Raw genomic sequence first — 24,462 nt, forward strand, 5'->3', positions numbered from 1 at the left:
CTAAATCGACAAGCACTTATTGCTGGAGCCATTTATAGGCAAACAGCGAGAACTTAGTTGTAGACCTAATATATTAAACAATAATAGTAATTTAAGCGCATGTGCCTAATATTTCTCATTAGAATAAAAAGTTTGGTACTTGCACTTCTTTGAGATCGACATACATAATTTATTTAACATAAATAATAAATCTAATACAACATAAACGTTTACAGGTTTAGGATTCAGGCCGACGCCGCCATTGGAGAACGTCGAGAGTACATTAATATGGTACAGGGGAACCGACAGCCAGAATTACAAATACTGGGTCGATTCGTTACAAGCTTTTCTTAAAGGTAATTAATTATTTATCTAGTATTTATTTGTTTCGACTATTCTTGAATTCTATTGTATAAACAACTTTGTTACACCCTGCACACGCGCGCGCGCACACATATTTAATAGAAAGTATACTGCAGCAACTAATAGAATTCAGTCATTTAGTACTTGCACTGCAGATAGCAATCCAATCTCAATTAATATGTTTGCGTCTTTATCTATAGTGTCTATTAATTTTATGACTAAAAACTTCATATTGCAACAAAATTTCGTCCGGAACGTTTACCAAATCTTATGAATGTTTCGTGTGTAACTTTAGATTTACGCTTTCCGTAAACTTCGCTCGTACGACGTCATTATTTACGCAACGATCTTTATGTCACCTTGCTGCACGCACTGTCCAAATATTCATTTTATTATTTTGAAACGTCGAAGTCAGTACGAACCTTGTTTAACAGTCATAGCGTGATAATAAACTTTACGCGATATCAATTTTTCCCAAATGTCAAATGAGACGAAGGAGACTGAAAGTAAAAGAAGAAAACACAATTTTACTCAATGCTTGCTTTTTGAAATGTTTGGTTTATGGACGAGTATCAGTAGAATATTCGAAGTAAATTGCACAACTTGTCCACAGATCAATTTCGGAGAGGTTAATCGCTAGGCAATAACCAAGTAATTTTTTAACAACTTTACTTGCATTTTCTACTCGGGAATTATGATCCTTCTAAAGCTTATGTTTACCAACTGATATACATTTGCTTACATTCCTCAAATTATCAGGCCGTAGCGACGAAGTCAGTATCAACACTGTCACTTTGTATTAACAATGACAGATCAATTTTAAAAAGGCGCCTGTCTTTCTACTTAATATTATTAAGGCTAAAATATTATTAATGCTTTCAACTCGTTCATATTCTAAGAGAGAAGGTCCTAGTAAACAATTTCTATATTACATTTAAGTAGAACATTTCAACAGAAAATTGTTTAGTATTTTAGCAATTTGTAGACATTTATTATACTAAAATTACATTGACAATGAAGACAGCAATTTAGAGTAATCTTTTTAAGTGATGAATGTATATTGAAGCTATCAATTTCTTCTTTGCTTTTCTGATAAAAGTATTTAATATAGTAATAACCTAATAAACTATGCTACGTGTGATTGTAAGTAAAACTGATTGTCACTGTAATTATTTATCAAAGAGTCACTTTTCCATCACTAAAGCAATGAAATATAACTTTTCAGATTACATAACACCGGGATCGGTGCCTGGTCTTGGTGCTAACATCAACAAATGCGACTACAATCAACCTCCACCACCTGGCAAGGTTTGCGACGTCGACGTTAAAAACTGGCAACCCTGTACTAAAGAGAATAACTACAACTACCACAAATCGGCTCCATGTATTTTTCTCAAGCTCAACAAGGTAGGGCTTGACAATTATTGAATAGGGCTGAGACAATTACTTTACGAAATAATTTGAAAACTAGTGCAGATAGCAAAAATATTATTGTACATAAAAATTGATCATTTCTGTATAAGAAATTAAGTGACGTAAATAATGATTTTAAAGATTCCCTGGTACAATCTATATAAACTCATTTATTGAGTTCTAGATTTAATTTAAAGCTTTTCAGGAGAATGAAATAAAACATGTAGTAATTTGTTTTTAGATATATGGCTGGAAACCAGAATTTTACAATGATACAGATTCGTTGCCAGACAAAATGCCTTTCGAACTCAAGGAACATATTAACAGCATAAAGGGAAGTAATCCTGTGCAACTTAATACAGTTTGGGTCTCATGTGAAGGTGAAAACCCTGCAGACCAGGAGAATATAGGACCAATTAATTATATACCTCGAAGAGGTTTTCCCGGTTATTTCTATCCCTTCGAAAATTCTGAGGGATATCTCAGCCCCTTGGTGGCTGTTCATTTTGTTCGTCCCCGTAGTAAGTATCAGTTTTATATATAACATGGATTGAGAAAGAAAGTATTAGTTTAAATTTCAAACGATACTTCATTAAGTCATTTTCCAGTATTAAAAAAGTTAAGTATTTATGTAAAAAAGTTAAAAAGATATTTCATTGATGTCTGTATCAAATATAAATATTATAAAGTACTGCACACCTGTGGCATCACATAAATAAATATCAACATTTCTTTTTCTACTATTATCTAATTCTAGAAAGTAGTTGGAAAGACAGTACTTTGTTATGTTCTGTAAGTTCTATTCAAACTAAAATTGTAGTCCAATCAAAGCTTACAATGTAGAAACAGTTTTGAAGAAAGTTGCATAATTCTTTCATATAAATAAATATTTGTTTGAATATTTTTCTCAAATTTCTGTTTAATTTAGGAGTTATATTTTGTTACAGCTGGAATTTTAATAAACGTAGAGTGCAAGGCATGGGCGAAAAACATAAAACACAGCCGCCATGAGAAAATAGGTGCAGTTCATTTGGAGTTAATGATAGATTAACAGTGCTGTCTATCAGACCAGGTCTCTCCCTTGTTAGTGTACAGAAGCTAACCTCGAATCTCATATTTTCTGACTCTTCGAAATACGTGGACGCTTTTCAAATCAAATCAAGAAGTCGTCAGAAATCGATGACCGCTGCCAAAGTTGATGAAATTTTTTAAGTACAAAGCTAAAAGAAGGGTTTTTTAAGTTTGCATCAGTGGCAAATTTTTTATATGGGAGTTTCCTGTGCACCGTGAGAAATATTAAATTTTACATTAGTTTTTATGCAGTGTTCAGACTTTTATTCGATCGCAATGGGCAAATGAACTGAAATGTTAGCAAAATAATTTATAACCGATCAGATCAATGTAAAGAACTATTTGTTCGTCATGTGAACTGTGTGGTAAACATATGTACCTATCGTCTATCAATATGAATATATGTATATTTTACGAAAAATTGTTCAATGTTTCTACGATTTTTAAAATAATGGAAGTGGATGTACTCGTCTTCGAGTTCAATTTTATAAAATGATTTTCGATTTAAATTAGAATTGTGAAAGACATTGAATTCTATTTAAATACTTCCTGTAAAGTGTCACTTAATTTTCTAAATCATGAAAATTATTCACATCAGTTAAATTTATTGTTACCGTATTTCGAATGCCCATCACGAATAGATCTCTTAAACGTGGCAAAGATAATAATGTATATATTATACAAATATGTATATATATTTATATATATATACATATATGTATATACACATTATGTATGTAAATGTATTGTATGTGTACACATATATTTTTATAGATAAGATTTTATTCTTTCAAATCACTAATTGTTGTCATCTACTTTACTACATTCAATTGTCAAATTTTATGGAAAAGACAATCTTTTATATTTATTATATCGATCGATTATTATTTAATGAATGATTTCTAGATATGTATTGTAATGATAAATCTCAGTATCTCAGTGTCGTGAAATTAAAAACAATGTATAAAGGAAGATTTTCTTCTATTGCTGCGATTAGTTTAATTTATCAGCATTTATATTACAGTGCTTACAAAAAAATGAAATAAAATACTGTTACAGTGGAAATTTGAACAATGCAAGGTTATTGATGTATGATTGTGGATAGTAACAATATCTCAGGATATTTGAAATATTATAGTTCAATAAAGAAAACTGACTGCCTTACATTATTTTCCAAACTTGATGTTGTTTCTTTTATAGATAGTTTTAGGTACTCTAATTGCAATAAAATATAATGTCAATGTTACAATACTAACATTTCGAATCTAAGGCAACGACTTATTGGAATGTATCAAGTAAGTAAAAATCAAAACATTACCTGGTTCACATACAGAATTTGATTACAAGGAAGTCAATCTTCTAATGTGTAATTGCACTAAACATCAATGTCACTGATGTCATACAACACATTATTATTTAAATTAAGAAAAAATGGCAAATAAATTCGAGAAATTATATTCGTTTGCAACACTCTTTACTACAACATAATAAAATCAGTAACGCTGGTTTATCGTTTCGTTATTTAATTTAGAAAGTCTATACAAGTATGCTTCAAACGTTTTTCATCAACATTTCCATATTTAGTAACATTTAAATTGATGAGAGAATTATGAAATTATTGTCTTGTATTGCCTGTTTTTTACAGCGCTTTTGGTACTACAATATTTGTTGTATTATTTTATGTTTAATATTAATTTTAATGACGATGTAATAAGAACAGAATATCAAAAAGTTACTATTTTTAGTGGGACTATAAATTTTATCCATTATTAAAATTGGCTTCTGGAATTTTTATTTCTATATACGATAGAAGCAAACTCATAAACCAGTTGTTAAATTTATTTTATATGTATAGTTGGTTAAACCAAATTTATAACAATTATAAAACAATTATTTTAAAACATATGCTTTCAATAATTCTATAAACTACACTGTTTGACGCGAAACGTGTGATGATGAAATATAGAATTATTATTTCGAGTTTGTACAATTCGAAAAATGTTTCAGTTTATTCAAGAGGATTATCGACACATAGTACAACACTCTCTTACAGGAAACACTATAACAATATAAGTACATACATTTAGTAAGTAGCTCCACCGAAGCATATTTGTTTATGTTACTGACAGCTACGTTAACGCTGTCGTTCTGAGATCCTTGGTACCCTATTTTTTCAACATGATGGCACGCCAATCTGTATCTATTTTAATAAAATTTTGTTTGAAAATTATCGTGTTCCACTCAAAATTTCCACGACAGAATTGCAACAGTACTTATTAAACTAACAAATAAAATATTCACATTCATGAATATTAAGATACAATGTAACTATTCATCAATATACAATTCCTTCAAGAATCGTTACTTATGCTCTTGTTCCTTTTGCTATATTTTAACAAACTTTGAAGCACTGACATGGATATTGAAGTCGAAATCGATTAAATTATGAATAGCGAAATGTGAAAAATATTGCAATGTTTTTAAGATTACAATATCTTCATAAGATGCTGTCAAAAGTTATTCACAATAATTGAATTCATTGGAATTTATTATTTAACTATAGAAGTAATATACTCTTTCTCAAACATGAAACATGATATTTTCTCATAATGTTGGATAGTTTGCCATCTAATTTACCAACAGAATAATACATTTCGAAATTATAATTAATGAAGATGACAAATGATTATGCTAAATATTAGTTTCTTCCTTTACTCGAGACGAGTAAAAGGCAACATTCTAAATTACAATATTATATACATACATATACGTATGAGATACTAAGTGTATACACATAACACGGCATATGTAAACAACATTAGAACAATAACGAGGTTATACGTTTCTGTGGGTTTTTCGCTTTTTATCGTGATATGTCACGAGTGTAAGAATATAACATCAATGTTTACAATAGATAAAATACAATAGATTCAGGTATTAAAAATAGTAATGATTATAGATTATCCACGGTTTGAATATATCTGAATTAGAAACAACATGTTTATAAAAATATTCAGTTGTATTCGTGATACATGTAATAAGTACAGGTTTGTATGTTTTCTCTTTATTGAAAGCAAACGCATGTTTTTATTCTCTGCATCGATCGGATTTGACAGTAGATTCAGTATAATTTTTTATTATTTTACGAACAATTAATATTATTAATTGTAGTGCAATTGTTTGTCGCACTTTCAATATATTCATCTTTCGTAAAATTAAAAACTGTGGTTTCAAACTAATTCGTAGAATTCACTGTCAAAATCAGACCATTGAATTTCGAAACGTTCTGCGTAATGCTGTTTTGTCCACTTCGTATTCATAATCTTTACAAGTGCCAATTATATGAATTATCAACGGTTATAGTTTTCTTACAGCAATATGCACTACAGTCGCACCGACTGTAGCACCGCACCGGTCGTGTAAATTTCAAGGCGCCCAGCGACGAAGAATTAATTATCCTATAATTGCGGTTACTCACACTCCTAGTGTAACTTTCTTATACGTCTCGACTTCTCCTACAGCGTCGACAGAAGTTGGGAATTCGAATTTGTCCGATCCTTTTCTGACGAGCCTTATCATCGTCTTCGAAATGGAACGGTTTGCATAACTTTCAAAGCTTTGAACATTTTCCATCGTAGGCGTTTTTCACCGCTTTGTAGTTAATAATGTTGCCTTCGGAACATTTTTTAAAAAGATAAGTTATCGTTGTTCGTCATTCGTCAATCATTAGTTCGAAACGTATCGCTCCACTCAGCTCCTTGGTATTGTGTTGATATATGATGTTATTTGCCCATGCTCGACATATCACGTTGATTATTCTGTTTCCTGGAAAGTAATTTTCCACGTTAGAATTCCCTTCGACCGAAAATATTAATGTTGTATGAACGGTAATCATTTTTATCATCGTCGTTACGATAGTATATAGTTTGGTAAATACATAATAGTTCTAATGGATCATTGATATTGTATGCAATATTTTCATAGAAAACCGATAAAGAACAATATTACAGAACGCAGCATGCCAGGTGCGTGTGCCTGTTGTTTCATATGTGTACGTGTAACATTTAGGCGATCATCGAGGAATGAGTCGTGCGATATCATGTTGCATGCCGGTTAATTCCTATTTGTAAGTATCAGAAATATTTTTTAACATAACCTTAACATAACCGTTATAATTTTGCCTTACAAATTCAATATTTTAAATACATGTGCAACAGGTAATCTATATATATGATATTACAGCTGTTGAAATTTGTGTTTTGATGTCATTTAGTATACACAACTTCCGTTTCTGTGAAACTATTTCCGTTACACTGTCATGACCAAAAGTGGTTTGCAATTTATGTGGCTGCATAGAGTAAGCAGATTTCCCCACATACACTTGCCTCCAAAAGTATTAGGATATCTTCTTATTGAATATAAATTGTAGTTTTTTATTCAGTTTAGGTAATCTCTGCGAGTTTTATGATATCATATTTTCGAAAGTACATGTGAAGTGTTTGTCATTTCTACGATTAATTTTCCCATTTATTGCATTTTGTTTATTGAGCACTATACTGAGTTTATTCACACTTTTCGCTCAGTTAAACGTACATCGTTTCCCGATGTGTTTTCTGAATAAATGGAATCAAATAGGGACAGAAATAATAGACGAACTAATAAAATGGATCCCAAAATTAGTTCGAAAAATAGTTAAAAATGCAGTGGATATATTTCCGAAAAGAAACTATAATACGACTAGTAAACTATACACTTTATACATATAGAGAGTAATATAACATCAACTTTATAGAGAGAGAATTATAGTTTTTTTTCGGAAATATGTAATGTACTCGTTACAGTTTCATAAAATTAAGTTCGAAATAAATTGAAGAAATTTCTTCACAATGTAATAATTATTATTCAGCAAGTTCTATAAAATACTACTATAAAAATCAAATCTGTACAAATGTTACTATTGAAGCACGTTAAATTACATAAACTAATGAATGAATTAATTAATTCAAACATTCTCGGAAAGTTACACATTTTTATCACAAATGATTATTCCAAATGGCAAATTCAAATATACGATTAACATTGTTATTGGGACATTATTTTACAAATAATGGTATATTATATTTTATAAATATAATAAAATTTTATAATATTATAATCGACTTACTAGCTGGTCGTAAGAAATGTACAGCAACAACGGGGCTTAAATAGCCAGGAATGTTTGTGTATGGGTAATAATATCCCGGAAATCCTTGAGATCTGGGATAATAGTTCAGTTCACCTATGCTTTCTTCGTCGTGAGGATTTTCACCTTTGCACGATATCCACACGGTATTCAGCTGCAACACATAAAGATTTTTATACTCGGCGTGTTAAAAAGACGAAATAAATTAAATGATCGAAATGTTTGTTAACGCGTTAAGCATCGATCCTAAAAATTTCTACAATAATTAAACTCATTGAATTACTGAAATAAAAAAATTTAAAGTTGAAATTTATTATATAGAAAATATTAGTTTAACTCTTTTGTATTATAAATGTAGTAGTAATATTTAATTTATTCCGATATATTACAATAAAAATGAATTTCGAAATCTAATTAAAAATTAGTGTCGATTTAAAAATTAACATACATGATAGTCAGGAGATTAAGTTACATTTGAAATCGAAGAATTAGAATTTTATAGGAGTAATTCTAAAATCAAAATTAGTGTCGTCTCATGGTGATTCAATACTATGATTGAAGCAATTTACCAACCGCTGAACCATTAACGGACTTGATGTGGTCCACCAGATTTTGCGGCATATCTTCTGGCAAGTTTGCAGTGTCGTTGTAATACTGTGGTTTCCAACCGTATATCTATAAATCAAGTATTCGCCTATTAATTCCTGCTCCAGATAAAGAAAACGTTTCGTTAACGCAATTGCAAGGAAGAATACGTAATGGCAGACTGTGAAAACTACGATAAAGTAGCAATAATTTGAACCAATTAGGATCGTAGTATTGTTACAGTAAATTCTCGTTGAGTGTCTAAATTTTGCGCTGCTCCTTTGACTCGAATTTTGCGGAAAAGATTCATAATACAATGACCTACCTTTTTTATTTTACCAACTTAAAACTGATTTTTTTAACATATTGTACAAATATTTCTGATTAAAACAAGATTAAACACGATGTAATTTCGATTACATTTACTTAATACTTAATGTGTATTTCATTTTATTCTATTATCGCTGTGATCATATAAGTAAAATGTATTATTATATATACACTAACAGTAACTCTACATTAAGAAGTTGCATTGATATTATGCATAATTATACATGTACTAATTAGATGAATGCAATATTATATATATATAATATTATACTATATTAATATAATCAAATCTTTTACTTAATATTAATTTTTGAATATATAAATATTATAAAAACTTGTTGTCACTGGTTTCATTTCATTCTTTATTCCAGCTCTGCTTATGTTCTATACCGTCTGATAATAGTCATTAACATTCGTTAATTTAATTAGCAGAATTAATATAACATACCCTATTAAGTTTAATGAAAACACAAGGAGCCGAATTATTGAAGCTGTATTTTGCAGCAGGAGAACAGGGCCCCCAATTGTTCACTTCGACTGCGCAAACATGTCCAGGCTTCACCGGAGCATCGTAATTACACATCTGTTGATTTCTGCCACCGTTTGGCAACATAGAGGAGTTAACATACTCTGCAAAGAATCAATATTGTAGGTGTTAAAACGATGCTATAATCGATCATAATGAGTAATAGAACTGGAATATTTTTGCGAAGTCAAAATTAAGCACTAGTTCATTTAATATCAATTAACAATAAAGCTATACAAATTATGTAAATAACACTTATGTTTGTAGAAATTAAAGTAAGTGCTCTGACTTATTAAAAACCTATAAATTCGTGATCTATTGATAAGACATATATTCGTCTACCTTCCAAAAATTTGTCCAACAAGCATGTCCACTTCTGTATCGATGTTGGATCCGACGAACTGTACCAGATCAACGATCTTTCTTCTGGATTGTCTGAGATTGGCCGGAAACCGAGACCTGTTCACAGAAAATCAAATATAAAGTACAGTAAAAATGAACGAAAACGTTCATTTCAGCATATAAAGTCATTCAATATGAAATACATACATTAACAATAATATAATTTATATTATAAGAATAATATAATTTCTCGATTTAAAATACTTTCTTCTTTATTCAGGCAAAGAATACTTTCAAAACTGAGTAGTATTTAAATAAAAAGTTACAAAGACATTAGAAGAATTTTAAGGATATAGTTAGATTCGTTTCAACTTAATACAATTGTTAACAGAAGAAAGATTACAACAGGTGCAGAAAAAATGTATTTATAGCCTGTTTGCAGTAAACAAAACCTCCAGACCGACACTATTCTCGAGCACAGCTTGTAGGAATATATTTTTAACCTGTTCCATTTAGTTCTTTAGCGCGAACCTCATGATTGTTCGTGTGTCATTTGAATCACTTTCATGGTTTAAGGTTCAAAGATTGATTAATTTATTTTATTCATTCAGGATCTAATTTGTTAAAGATCCAGAAATTGTTTAGTTCAATGAACTTGCAGTCGAGAATTATTTATTTACAGAATACGATTGAACCTGTATAAAATGGAAAATTTTACGTTGATACGATATCGTAATATGTAGCTGTATAGTATATTCAATTAGTAATTAATTTGTGTACTTCTAATAATGATGTAAATGTATCTTTTTCTCAAAACACATTGATTCAATCATAAAGCAAATCCAATTCAAAATTGGCTTCAAATATTCGTGTTTTGGCATTTACAATGAAATATTTAGTTACATTAGCATGTTATTTTATCGACAACGAATATAATAATGACGATAAGTATGCATAATATTTAAAAAAATTCTCTCTTATATGCTATGTAATATACTATATTATTTTGAGCTAATCTTCGAAAATGTTCACGAAAGAACTGCAAGAATTTTATAATTAAAATTTTATTCTGTCATTTGCAGAAAATGGAAAGCTTTTGTATTAAATAAGCTGTGGATATTTTTTTAATACATAAATAATCTTCAATAATTTCACGAAACTTGAATCGAATAGCAATGTGTTTTTTATTTCAATAATCATAATTACTTAATAACATTCTATACTTTTATGATGTTTTCATTATTCTGTGTTCAACATTATTATTGTTGTCATAAATGTATAAAAATCCGCAGTATAGTAACGACCATAAAGTAGCCCTGATTTAATATGTTTAATATCACTATGCACGTAATTGCACACACAGCAATAATTGTATATTATGTTTATACTTGGCTATTATGAATATACCTGGCTTTCTTACCTTTTTGTTTACAATTAGAAAATTATACGAACAAAGAAGAGTGTATTCACAAGTTACTATTAACATAGTTTTAATACAGTATGATGTACCTAGAAGAATTTAAATAAATTAACAAATGCTATTGTTTATTAATCCTTTACCGTATTTTGAAGAGTCCGACTCGTGATGGAAATTGGTAGTAATAAATTATTAAGTATGGATATTGGTCTGTTCTTCAAAGTTAGAAAAAAATTCTAATCCCTTGTTATTAATATTTAAGCATTTAAGTATATTCAGGCATCGAATAAACATCAATGTTCTGCCTCTTTTAAGAAATTATACGAACTGAAAAATTCCTAATCGCAGTAACTGAAGAAAACAGAAGAAAATGGTACGTCAGGGGGTTAAAATTGCACTGTATCTTTAGAAATAAAATTTTGACAAATGGTTTTGTATGTACAGTATACAGGGTGTATCAAAATTATTATAAATACGGAGTTCCGTATCAGGCATAATACGTGATCAGTGTGGAATAATAGTGCAGTGATAGTGAACGTTAGTGTAATCTATGGCGTTTTACATACACGAACTGCAACTTCTGGATTACAACATTTACAACTGAATAGGTGAATTTTTCATTAATAATACTTGTGAAATTTTTGAAATTAATAGAAAATTTACAAAATCCTTGTTCGTTACTTCGAACGCGGCTCAAAGTCTGAGCGCAGCCTTCTCCTTCCGTCGCGGCCCAGAGTGAGATAGGGGCTCGCGCGTGTGGCAGCAGGTTAAATTATCGCGTGCTTGCCTCTTATTCGCTACTCTTTTTTAAAATTAATAACTCGTTAACAAAACCGCGGATAGCACTTTCGCAAAGGAAAAGGTAACTTTTACAACCTTCTCTCGCTGTGAATTTCTTATCACTAAGGAAGTTTTGCGATGCAAGATAAACACGGTAATCGCTTGGTGCCAGATCTGGACTATATAGTCCAGACCTGACACAGTCCATAACAATATATTAAGAACGTATTAAAAATAGATTAAAAAAAAATATAAAAGAAATATGACGACTGGCGTTACCTGGATTAGTCCCAATAAGACTTTCTTCGAGGATCCATCTTGGTTTTTCAATATTTAATGTGGCCATCAAACCCTTCATACAAACTGCGAAAAGCAGAGCCAGCACCATGAAGAAGCAGAAGTAGAATGTTCCAGTTATAGCTAAAAATAGAACAAGGTAAAAAGCACGTATCAGTAAAATCGTTCTCTTCTCATATTACAGTCTATGAGTCAATATTTATTTTTAAAAAAAGCACTAACACAACATTTGACTAACTATAATGAATATTATTATCGAATTCCATTTTTTATGCATTTTTAAATAAAAGATGACTAGGTTGAATACAAAAGCGTAAGAACGTCAGAAGAATTTATGAATGTTTTTATATTATGTGCACTTGTTTAATTTATTAAAAGAGGAAAAACAACTAGCTCATCTAGCTTCTTATAGTTAGTTTAGATAATTTTCATTTTGCATAAAAATTCGCAATTTAATTATAACGCTAAATAAAATAGAAAACAAAAAAATCATGTTTCTAAGCAGACTTTTTAGGTTTAGGAATGTATTCAGTATAATTTTGTTACGCTATTTTTTCGCTTCTGGAAAATAAATTGTAGTTTGGATGAAGACAAAAAAGTTCAAAATTGTTTGCTATTAAATATAAAGTGTTTTGTAAAATATCATACACATACAATTTGAAATCAGGAAAGAAATCGTACTATTTCAGAATCTATTTCGCCTAATTGGTAATCAGATGTAACTTAGAAAACAATTGTTGTCTTATATCACTAATTACAATTGTATTAATCTCAAGAAATTCACGAGTAAGTAAAAAACTGAATTGTATCGTGGTCGCGATTGTCAATTAATTGAAATTTAAAGTCAGCTAAGCATTTTTCCAATGACCTCCATTATTCCTTTTTCTTTTTCAGTGTTAAATGTCTCGCATAACGCTGTTACTTATAACAGTTTTACTAGAGTTTGTCAAGCTATTGACGCATCGATGAGAAGTGTTTGCCAAGGACATCGGAAGCTTGTATTTCTGAAATCTTACTGTTCGAAATAGGTTAATTTCTAGACTAATCACCTCCATCTAGTTATTTTTTGGTAGTACTGGCCCATGTCGTTGTATAATTAGAATGCGCGTGCGTTGATGAGTTGTTGCGAGTCTTTTGTTCCCTAAATGCAATTCTTCCCTCTTCTTGAGCCAGCAGTCGTACGCGCAACACGTGGTTTGATCTTGTCCGTAATATTAGTAATATTAGTACATATAGGGTGGGTCAATAACTATTGCCACCTCAAATATCTTCGAAACTATTGCTCCACCCTGTATAAGTAGTCACGTTAAGTTTAGATATTCATTCTTTTTAATTACTTAATTTCGCGTATTCCATGTTACGTATAAACCCGGCCGTACCGTGCATTTTTCAAACATTCCATTCCCAGAAAATTCTAATCTCCCCTACAGCGACTCATTAGGCGGCGACCGCCGCGTTTTAAATAAACAGGAGGCGCCGAGCGTCTTCAATAAACAGAAGGCCCCGAGCGTCGCGGTTTCCCACGCATCAAACTCCACAAAAAACCACGTAGACGCATTCCTACCCCCAGATTTCCACCGAATTTCGGGGTATAAAAGGGCCACGTTTTCATCCCTCAGCGGGCAGTACGCAACCAAAGTCGGCAGGCTATAGACTACGTATCGTTCTCGTTAAAACTGTCAGGCTGTACGAATCCCCGCATTTCTCAGTGCGTCAAAACCGAGAGCACGGGACTTAGGTACCGCGATTACACATCTACAATTGTAACAGTTTTCTTTCTGTAATATATTCTGTCATTTTTATATTTAACCTAGAGTTAAATTCATTTCAATCCAAATTCCATTTCGTCCAGTAGCTAGTATCATATCCATCACGGTGTACCTTTGCCGCTCGAGGTACACCAATTTAAAGAGTTACGAGGCTAAATATTCTTTATTCCTTAATCCTTATTCCGGCTTGTAGGCCCCGACGGTGAAACAGAAGTCGGCTCATCTACGAGTTGCCTTCCTGTGGGTCCTGACGGTGAAACAGACGTCGGCTCGTCCGCAATTGTTTAATCCTTATACCCCCAATTCTACCATTAAACGAAACCTCGGTCACGCACGACTGCCTTAGCCCTCGGCTCGTAACATCCACAATAAAATCCAGACACTAACAAACTGTAAGATTTATTTTTCTTAAAGGAAGTAACCTGTTACTTTTATTTAAGTTTGTTAGGTCACGGCTGAAGCACGTTTGACAATGTACCACATCGCAACTTCGAAATGATCTTAAGTCGAAAAGATAAGCGATCGAATCGAAATTAAAGAAGGATTGTGAGGTTTAAAAATAAAGCGAAAAGAATCGAGATAGTCACATTATATTACTTTAATGTACGATCAAAGTGGATTACAATCAATCCTCCTGTAACATGATAGGTTAGGTCCTTAGAAGATGCCGTGTTGTGTGAAAACATGTTACATGAGACACGCAGCCAGTACAAATGGGGAGTTATGTCAGGTTATGTATTATCCGAAAACTTATTAAAAACAAACACTTCTTTTAATTTTATATGAGCAACTTAATTTCTGTTAACAATATAAATGTTACATAGATTGAAAATATTATTTTAATATTATATTTTTGTATCAACACAACGATTTTCTCTGAATAATTTCCAAAGTATTTGCACAACTTTTCTGTAACCGTCTTTATTTATTAACTTATACGTTCGTTAACATTTTTGATGAAATTATAAATTCCCAAGAAACTGAAAATTGTGAGAGAAGAAATTGATGTAAATGAGAATTGAGCATTCGTTGTTTGAGTTTTATACTTGCTTCTATATTTTATCAATATTTTTATTCGTATTTGCGTAAAAATATAATTGTATATAAAATAAAAACCGTCAAAATATAAATCGTAAATTTTTGTGGCACAGCTTATATGTTTTGAACGACTTAAGAACTACGATCGAAGTTTTAGCGGGGAACCGCTAATTAAGAAGACACATAGTTTCGAAAATTTTCACCGTTTTGTCGATTGAACGGAAAATATTTAGAGACTGGGCACCGAGCCAAAGTCAGAGTTAAATATAGTTTCATTTTCAAGAGTAGCGTACGCTATGATGGCCATTCCAAACAGTACTGGAATGCTAATTATAATTTTGACGTTGCTAGTCCACAATAAAGTCCTGTTATCATTTATACAAGAATTTTTATAGAACATTTTACAAGAATCAAAATGGAAGAAAAACTTTCTTTGTCAATTAAAAAATTACTCGTTGTAAGAAGAAAATAAAAATGTTACTAGACCTTGTTCATTTATAAATTTCCTCACATTTCCAAAATATATTATTGCTATAACTTGAATAACTATCCACAATGTAATAATAACAAAGAAACTCCAACACATTTAATAATAATCAAACACATATAAAATATTCGCCTAGTAAAGATCATTTTTATTTTCATTCAATTTTTATGTCCGATTGCATGTAGTGGCGAGTACTCACACACTATAAATGATGATCACGATAACATTATTTTCGTTCAGTAGGAAGTAACATGAACACTATCGAGACTCGAAATTTTGAAACCGTCATGAATAAACTCGGATAAAAAACTGATTGCAAGCAAAATATCACACGTGAATGATATAGTAAACTGATAAGTGGTTTGTAAAGACACGCAATGTAGCTTATCGTAACGTGTTACAAGCTGCCATCGCGGACAACTTTATCTGATAATGAACATTTTCTTCGAAATTCCAGAGCACACTTTATAATAATGGAAGTGGTCGCGGATAATGAATATTTGCAAGAATTTGTGAGAAACATTGGGATAAGATTAATAACGATAGTTAAGAAGACGAATAAAGAGATAACTGCAGTTCTTATTAGTAGACTGCGGATTTTATGTATTTGTGGTAAAAGAGCGAGTCAATTGAATACAAAACAGGAAGCACATATAAAGAATTTAAAAATTCTACTGTGTATTTTTCACCTCATTAAAATTGTTTAAAAAAGATATAAATATCTACACAGTTCCTATAACTATATTTATTACTATAAATGCAGATAATTTCAATTTTGCCAAAAATCCGCAGTTTACTTATTATTTTAAAAAATAATTGAACATTTCGTATGTACCAACCATATACCAACAATATTTTGTTCGTAGAATTTATTCAAATACATTCTTCGAATAATGTATTATATACAATAATATATAATAATTATATAATTATAAAATTTTATTCGAAAAATTTATACGACACACTGGTCGATTAATATTTTATTCGAAAAATTTATTCGAGGTGCTGGTCGAATAAAATTTTATTCGAGAAATATTCGAAATGTTTGCCGAATAAAATTTTATTAGCATAATGTCCAACACTAGTGCCAACCTGAGGGTATAAACCAACAGAAAGAGTGCTATGGAGCACAGAATAAGAAGATTTGAACTAAGAAGTATGTATTGGATATTCATTATCAACTGATGTAGCAGTATAATTGAATGTCTGCGGATGTGCAATAAAACTGAAGAAACGGAAACCGAGCCGAGAACGAGACGAAAGCAAGAAAACAACAGAAGGGCAAGCCAATAATTTGCTCCATAAAAATTATCCGCCAATGACGAGAAAATCTAGAATTATTCGAACAATTCGCACGAGAAAAATGACAAATTGTGGTAGATAGTTTATGCTAATGTACAGCCAATCCCATAAGTATTCGTACCCTCATTGCTTATAATAGAAATCTGCTGAAATCAAGAGTTGCATGTAAAATTTTGCAATAAACTTTTTACTATCTTATTTAATAGTCCATTGCAAAATTGTACATGCGTCCGTTGATTTCAACAAATTTCTCTAATACGCAATGAGGATAGGAATAATTATGGGACTGACTGTATCTGCGTGTATAAACTGCGGTTTCAGAAGTTCAGGCAAACCATTTTATCCATCTCGCGTTTCTAAAATGGGAAACGCGTCGACAAAATGTACGAACGCTATTGGGAAAAAACGCACACGCAAAGATATAGCGATTTGTAGTTTATTAAACGACAACTTCCTCTTATGATCACTATGTTCGATTGTCAAGGGCATTGAGGCGTTGTTTTTCATGTTAGCGCGTCTGCCCGAGCGTGCATATTTATTTTGTCCGCAGATTTACAGTAATTTCAGCAGTTAAAGTCACTTCCTTTTTTTTTTCTTCGCGCATAGTTTCAACTTATCGCATGCCAGCTGCATGAAAATTTACTGATACCGGATGCTCAATTACTTTTAACGGTCACATCTACGAAGGAAATTCTATTTCACACTGCTACAAATCTATGATAACGTGCAGAGCGTTGCATAACTTTTGCTACGAAGTGAAACGGTGTTAAGAATTTTATATTTCATTATTATACTACGGCATGCAAATCCATATTTTACTTAAAAAAAAAAGCAATTATAATTTAAATAGAATAAACGATTTGTTCAGGGAAAGCAAAGAAAACAATAGTTTGCTGCAGTCAATTTTATAAATTTTAATTTTTGGAAAATAGCGGTTCTTTGAATTGAAAAATACCGTTTAAATTTAAGAAAATATCTATTTTTAATAAAATATGATTTTATAAATACGATTTGAATTATAAAAATTATTTTATAAATATGGTTTCAGTTACAGAAATCGGTCGGGTGCGTCATGGGTCGAAGGATGAGATTATCGGGTGTCATGGATAGATGAAGAAGTTATGTTGTGCGGGTTCGTTATACACGAGGTGGCGAAATGTGTTACAGTGTCATGGTTCCAAGGACCGGATAGATAAGAAAGTTATGATGCGTGGTTTCGTCATGAATGTGTCACATTCAATAGCCATTTTAACGTATAGTAAACTCCGTGTATCGTGGATATTACCGTATGTAAAAGCGACTCTGTGCAGCTAGCGAATTTGGGGAAACACCCAAGTCATCGACCTTCGGAAACAACATTCCGAAGGGCGGTGCTTGGTCTTTTGCAACTAATTTCGTATTGGCTGACAGATGTTCGCCTCGTACGGAAAAGGGGGGATGGGAGTCTTTGTGGAACACGAACAGCCACGAAGTGTAAAAAGATAAACTACAGATACCAATAAGATACGCCAGAAACGCGATCAGAGTGACGAGGAGAGATACCCGACGACGCTCAGGAACGAAGAGGAGCAGGGACTCGCACAGACTCTCAAAACATTTGTACGGCTATTTGTGACGGCCTCAGCATACCTTTTAAATAACTACTGTTTTAAATAAGTATTAATTACTTGATAAAATAAAGCAAATAAATTCAATAGCAGAGCGTGCTCATCGAACCAGCAACAAATTAATCTAGCTCTAAACATTGAGCCGGATCACGCGCGTTCTAAACAACATGGAAAGAGAAGCAGTATAATAATTGTTGAAGATAATTCTTAATGTTATCTAGCAATAAGGACGCGCCACTCTTCGCATAGGCGCCGCGCCTTTCGTTTGTTCTTTCTCTTCTGTTCTCTGTGTTCACCTTCGTCTCCGCCATGTTCACGATTATAATATTCTGTTCTTATAATAAATAATTAAATATATATATACATATATCTAGTAAATAACAACGATAATGACAATTATTATCGTTATCTTCGTGTCTCTGTTATACTGATTTAAGATCTGGCGCCCTTCGTTTGAACACGATTCGGCTTATCAATATCAATTAATGAAGACAGTTGCTTCCGCCCTGACAGATCCTCTTCTTCTATTCCCTTCCTCGCTTCTTTGTTTTCTTACTGGCTTCGCGAGAAAAACAAATCCGATCAAAATTTATCATAGACATCTTTACAATAGTTACGTAAATCATGACTGTACTATATGCATTTTTGTCACATGAAAATTTTTAGTTATTATTGTTAGATTGCAAGACGTTGGATAAAAAAAACGATTTCACATTCTCTTTAAGTCGTTAAAATTCTTAAAGGCAGTAATTCATTTTTATTTAAAAATGTTTTTTGTAATTGATTTACAACATTTTTATTTTATATAAAGACACGCAGTTCAATTATTGTATAGAAAGTTGTTATTATTTTTATCAGATTATTTTATTCTGAATGAATATAAACATCAATATCGAAATCCCGGAATTACAGAATGATATTACTTGTAGTTAGCTAATTTCTATTTAACTCTATTCTAATTCAACACTGATGACGAGATTGCGGATTTTTAGGCAATATAGGAACTTTTTGCGTTGGTCGCAAGAAAGAGGAAATTAAATCGAATGGAAATTTCCATTAAATGGAAAACTCTGTTTTTCTTAAATATTTTCAGCGGTTTGAAAACAATACCCTGACATTTTTTAATTCTTTTAATATTTTTACCGTTTTAAAATCCAACCGCTAATTTTTACTATAAATGACAAAGATTTACATTAAAATCGGAATTGTATATAAAAATGCAATCAATATTGAATATTTAAAGCTTAAATATTCAGTCTCTGCTATCGAGTTTCTTTATTAAATCACAGTTCATGAATTTAACAATAACTTTTTTTAAATTAATAACCATCTTGATTCAATAACAATGAATGAGAAGAATGTTTAATTATAAATAAATTAAAGAATTCGAAACAATAAGGCCTCCATAAAAGTAACAATCTAAGGATGTCGTTAAAACTATTTTTAATAAATTGTAAATTGTTAATTACAATTTCTTAATCGTATAAATGTCTCAACAATTATATTTGTGAGTTGGTAGAAGAAAAGTAAAGCTACAGTGTTATCTAAAACTATAGCAAATTTGAGACTAAATAAAAAAAGAAGTTAGAGGATATTGTAATTTCGAGTAAAATTTGTTAAACTATTGTCATGTAACCATAATCGTTTTTTAATACCATCTTGTTCTTGAAGCTATTCGAAGGTGTAATTACGCCTTTCACGGAATAACAAAAAAAAATGAGTTACAAAAAGAAAACATTGTAGACAACAGTATCGATAATGCGGTCCTTTATGTGTTCAGTTAATTATGCATGTGAGAACGACACACGCTTCTTACGTACATAATCTATTCCATATTTTCTTAGAGGAAGAACGTTGTTTCCATTACAAACACTATTTTCATTTCCATAAATTTGAATACTCGAAACAATTCAGTTGAATTACGGTAGAGATATTTGTGTTAAATATTCAAAATACACGAGTCGTCGAAAAACACTCGCACTTTTAATTTCGTTAATATGCAATTTTGCAAGTACGTAGACCTCTTAAAATTTAAGTTGCAAGAAATCTCGTAGGCAAGCGATTCAAGCGTTGTGTTAAGGTCACCTTGCTTTTGCCAGAATAAATTTTATTTCAAATTGCGGTCATTTGAACGATTAATAAAATTTTTCGAAACTGTTACGCTACATTTTAAATAATAATTTCTAGTTTATGAATCAACAAAATTTATTTAACACGTTAAGGGCCACGCGATTTTATAACGACTTCCCCGTCAGGCCGCGCGCGCTGGTATCGTGGTACAGTAATGCGAAGCGTCAGTCACCGATGACTGACGCCGCCTGAACGGAAAGTCTAGCGTCGGTCCCTAGGGACCCACGTGGCGCTTAACGTGCATACGACAAGATGTTTTAGAAACAACAAATAATATGCTAGAGATTTGAGTTGGTATAGTTTGACAGTTTCATATAAAATCTCATGCTTGTTGATACGGTAATCTATTAATGGTTTTCTTCATCTTGGAGTCGAAATTCTGGCGATTAGATTAGAGAAACAGAGTATAGATAGTGATTGTACCTCATGATGCAGTAACACTGCGAGGGTTATTAACCCAATTTGAGCATGTTATTGCCATAGAATCAAATGTATTATGGCTAAGCTGTTGTCTCCTCTCAGGGAACGTCGTAATTATAGTACATGACTAAACATTAAAGTTTATTAGCGATTTTCAACTATTTCTCAATGTCTACAAATTGATATAAATCGAATATTATTATAATAATATTATATATAATGTATATAAAACGTATACTATATGTATAATAATATAAATGTTCATAAGCGCTGGTAGGTAACATCCATGATAGCGAGGAGTGCAAAGGGTTAAGTTAAGTTCAGTGGGAACGGTGACTCGATTTTAACCTTGGAAAGCTAAGCTATCTTTAAGCAATGTCAGTGTCGACTAGTAATTCAGAAAAACGATGTAAATAAATAATTCGTTTAAAAGAAATTTCAAAATATGTCGAAAGGAATGGATAAAAGAATAAATAGATAACTTTTTCACGATACAGCATGCATTATTTACTGGTTTTCTACATTTTCGTAGTTGCGCTTAATTACTGGGACAAAACATTTTAATTATTGAGACACACGTTTGAAGAAATCTTGTTCAGGCATAGGTTCATAATTAGATAATTAAATTCCCATTTAATTTGAAGAAAAGAATCGATCCTTTTAAATAGATACTAATGAACACCAATCAGAGTTAAATTATAAGAATATTAACACAATAACATAAAGAAATTCCTGAAACGTTTAAGCAATGAGACATTTACTAATGATGATATAATGAATTCCGTAAATATAGGTAAAAGCAAAAGGTCGGTAAAAACAATGTTATAATTTGTCAGAGTGGTTATTTAAAAATGTAACAAAAACTCTTGGGTTTCTTACGAGTACATTAACTCACGTTATTGATAACAATTAAGTCGTCGGAACTGAATCGTCTCCGGGACGTCTTTAAATCATGCACAACACTGTAACCCTCGCGCGGAGATTCTATTACCTCTGTTTAACGCTATTTAACGCAGCCGATATTTATTTCCGGTGCCCTTTCATTCCGCAGCTGCCAAAACTGCGTCATTTTACGACTTCCAATGAACGTAATTCTAATTCTAGCGGATAGTTCGACAAGTGTTGCACGGAAGAGACTCGGTACCGTAAACACGTTCCGTTAGCATGCAGCAAAGTCAAGGAAAATTTAATTCTTGATACTTGATTTAGACGTTCAACGACGTCTCGTACACCTATCTCGATGTCAAGAAACCATCGGTCTGAAAGACGCCCTGTTCGAAAGCTGATCTACTCGTTGCTTGCTAACTTGCTGCTCCGAGACAATTTTTCTTGTCTCGTTCTTAACTTATACAAAGAGAACAACGAGATGGACTCGTAACATTGGGTTGGGGAACAAGGACGGAAATTACATTATTCCTTTATTTATTTATTACTTTCACATAATAAAAAAAATAATAAATAGTAAATAATGGATTAACACAGTTTTGTAGAGCAGAAACAGCTCTATCGAATGAATATTATACACTTTGTCAAACAGCAACAAATCGTTGCAAAATAAAAGAAAATGTAAAAACGCTGCGAACTTATTCCCCAACACAATACATTGTCCTTACCTAGACTTACCAAATCAGTGAATTTTATTTGCAAATGGGTAAATAAAAACCGCGAATATGATTTGCGCAAAGATGAATTTTGAATGCAAAATCTGTAATGTTCTGTTGTCTATATGGTTTATTAGTGTTATCCGTAATTTTCTCTAAACGAGTGGTATCAGCAAATGCATCGTTGTCGCGAATTAACAATTCCAAATATAAGGAACAAAAAATTCCCATAAAACCAATGTAAAGTGTGTTTTATTTATACTATTCTACGTTTTTTTTTTATAATGTATGCTTCGATTAAGAAATTGATTCAATCATTTCCTATGAAAGAGTCTTTATAATTCCAGTAACATCAAAACAAATGTGAAACTGATCATTTTTACCGGCTGTATGAAACTGAAACCAGAAAGTTGAATTATTATCATTAAATTATGGATTTCATGCATTTTTAATGAAAAGGAGTGGGCGTAATCTCAAGTAATGAAAATATTTTCAACTTGATGTAGTTATTAAAAACAGAAAGGAATCTCTTCTTGACTTGTATTTGCAGCAATCGCTGAAGATTATTTTCATTCCGCATAAAAATCCGTTAGTTACTTGTCATAGTGAAAGGTATTTTAACTCTGTTGTTCATTTTGTTAGGCTATGTCACAATATAAGAGAGTTTTAAAAAGCAGTGAAACATTAATATTATCTATATACGACCGACGGAACACTGAATGTGATAACAAGTTAGCTCTTTTTGTCGAATATATTTATCACAAAGAACATGAGATAAATATCTGTGCTACGATGAATATGCTAGTTGCGTGTAAAACATAAATTGACGTTCAATATAAACAGTCAAAAACCTGTAAATAACGTAAATAAATAGTTGTTCTCTTATGTGCAACACGTTTTAGGTAGTCACCTTTCGAAGAAGTAGTAAAACAGCTAACCGGTTAAGGTATAATTTGAAAGTGAAAAAGTCATTACCCCATTTCTTTCCCGTGTGGCCGCAGTAAGTGCCCTCGTCAGGGTTGTGAATGTAATCTTTGAACGCCTGCCAATTCGTTTTCGGCTCCGGTATTCTATTATAATCAAACTCATTGGGGCCCGTGTGCAGCTTCTTCTTGCTGGTTCCGCTCATCGTGGCGACTCAACACACAATTTCTGTCGCACGCGGTTCTCTGTCACTTATCTCAAACACTGTCCTCTTGTTTCTTTAGCGCGCCGGTGGGACGGTCTTTCGAATCGGCGTAATTAAATAGTTCCCGTGTGAGACGGTTTCGGCGACATGTGGTTTAATACGACGACATCGAACGACGAAGTTCAGGCTCGCGATCCTTCACGAAGCTACCAACCAGCTTCCTGAATTAGACGAGCGGCCGAAACCCGGTGCTAAAAGAAGGCAGAACGGAGCGATCAAGCGCGAACAATCATGCTCGGAGCCGAGACCGCGATCGACTGCGGCTACCGATCCAGTGACGGTGGTGGGAAAATTGTACACATACTCTGGTCACAGAGACTTAGGACCCGCGCCGACTTCTCGTTCCGTATGACTTTTAGACTCGCCGTTCTGTATTACCGATGCTATTCAAGGTGCGGTAACCCAAGCGCCATCTCTCGAAATTGAACAGTGCGTTCACTGCAAAAATATTGACAACAGAGTTTACCGGTTTTCCGATGTTGTCGGTTATTAGAGAAGTTTGCGACGTTGCCGTGGTAATTCATCTCGCTGATCCTGATAACCTTGGAATATGTTGCAAAGTTCATCGTTCTGTGGAACATCTTTCCCCGGAACGTGCATGTGCACATGTCATTGTAGCGTCGCTTGACCTTGG

General features: G+C 32.2%; 2 protein-coding genes across 2 annotated transcripts in view; one reads left to right on the top strand and one right to left on the bottom strand.

Annotated features, from left to right (window-relative positions):
* LOC144472342 (sodium/potassium-transporting ATPase subunit beta-2) overlaps positions 1–4,004 on the top strand; it is an 11,843-nt gene extending 7,839 nt beyond the window's left edge. The window contains 4 exon segments of the mRNA XM_078185325.1: positions 132–335; positions 1,568–1,749; positions 1,997–2,276; positions 2,703–4,004. Coding sequence (XP_078041451.1) covers positions 132–335; positions 1,568–1,749; positions 1,997–2,276; positions 2,703–2,806 — 770 coding nt within the window. The 3' untranslated portion in view covers positions 2,807–4,004.
* Positions 4,005–4,811: 807 nt separating this feature from the next.
* LOC144472340 (sodium/potassium-transporting ATPase subunit beta-2) lies at positions 4,812–24,084 on the bottom strand. The gene is made up of 7 exons (XM_078185323.1): positions 23,615–24,084; positions 12,268–12,408; positions 9,792–9,908; positions 9,372–9,553; positions 8,582–8,683; positions 7,991–8,162; positions 4,812–6,651 (listed from the first exon to the last, which is right to left on the bottom strand). Exons 1-7 carry the CDS (start codon positions 23,766–23,768, stop codon positions 6,539–6,541), a joined length of 981 nt encoding a protein of 326 aa, XP_078041449.1. The 5' UTR covers positions 23,769–24,084; the 3' UTR covers positions 4,812–6,538.
* Between the last annotated feature and the right edge of the window lie 378 nt (positions 24,085–24,462).

Source organism: Augochlora pura, chromosome 7 (assembly GCF_028453695.1).
Source record: "Augochlora pura isolate Apur16 chromosome 7, APUR_v2.2.1, whole genome shotgun sequence".
NCBI classification, from domain to species: Eukaryota; Metazoa; Arthropoda; class Insecta; order Hymenoptera; family Halictidae; genus Augochlora; species Augochlora pura.

Coding starts and splice junctions, on each gene's coding strand:
- LOC144472340 (XM_078185323.1), bottom strand. CDS start 23,768: ATGAGCGGAACCAGCAAGAAGAAGCTGCACACGGGCCCCAATGAGTTT. Junction 9,909..12,267: donor TCTTATTGGGACTAATCCAG/GTAACGCCAGTC, acceptor TTCTGTGAACAG/GTCTCGGTTTCCGGCCAATC. Junction 9,554..9,791: donor GTTGGACAAATTTTTGGAAG/GTAGACGAATAT, acceptor GATTCTTTGCAG/AGTATGTTAACTCCTCTATG.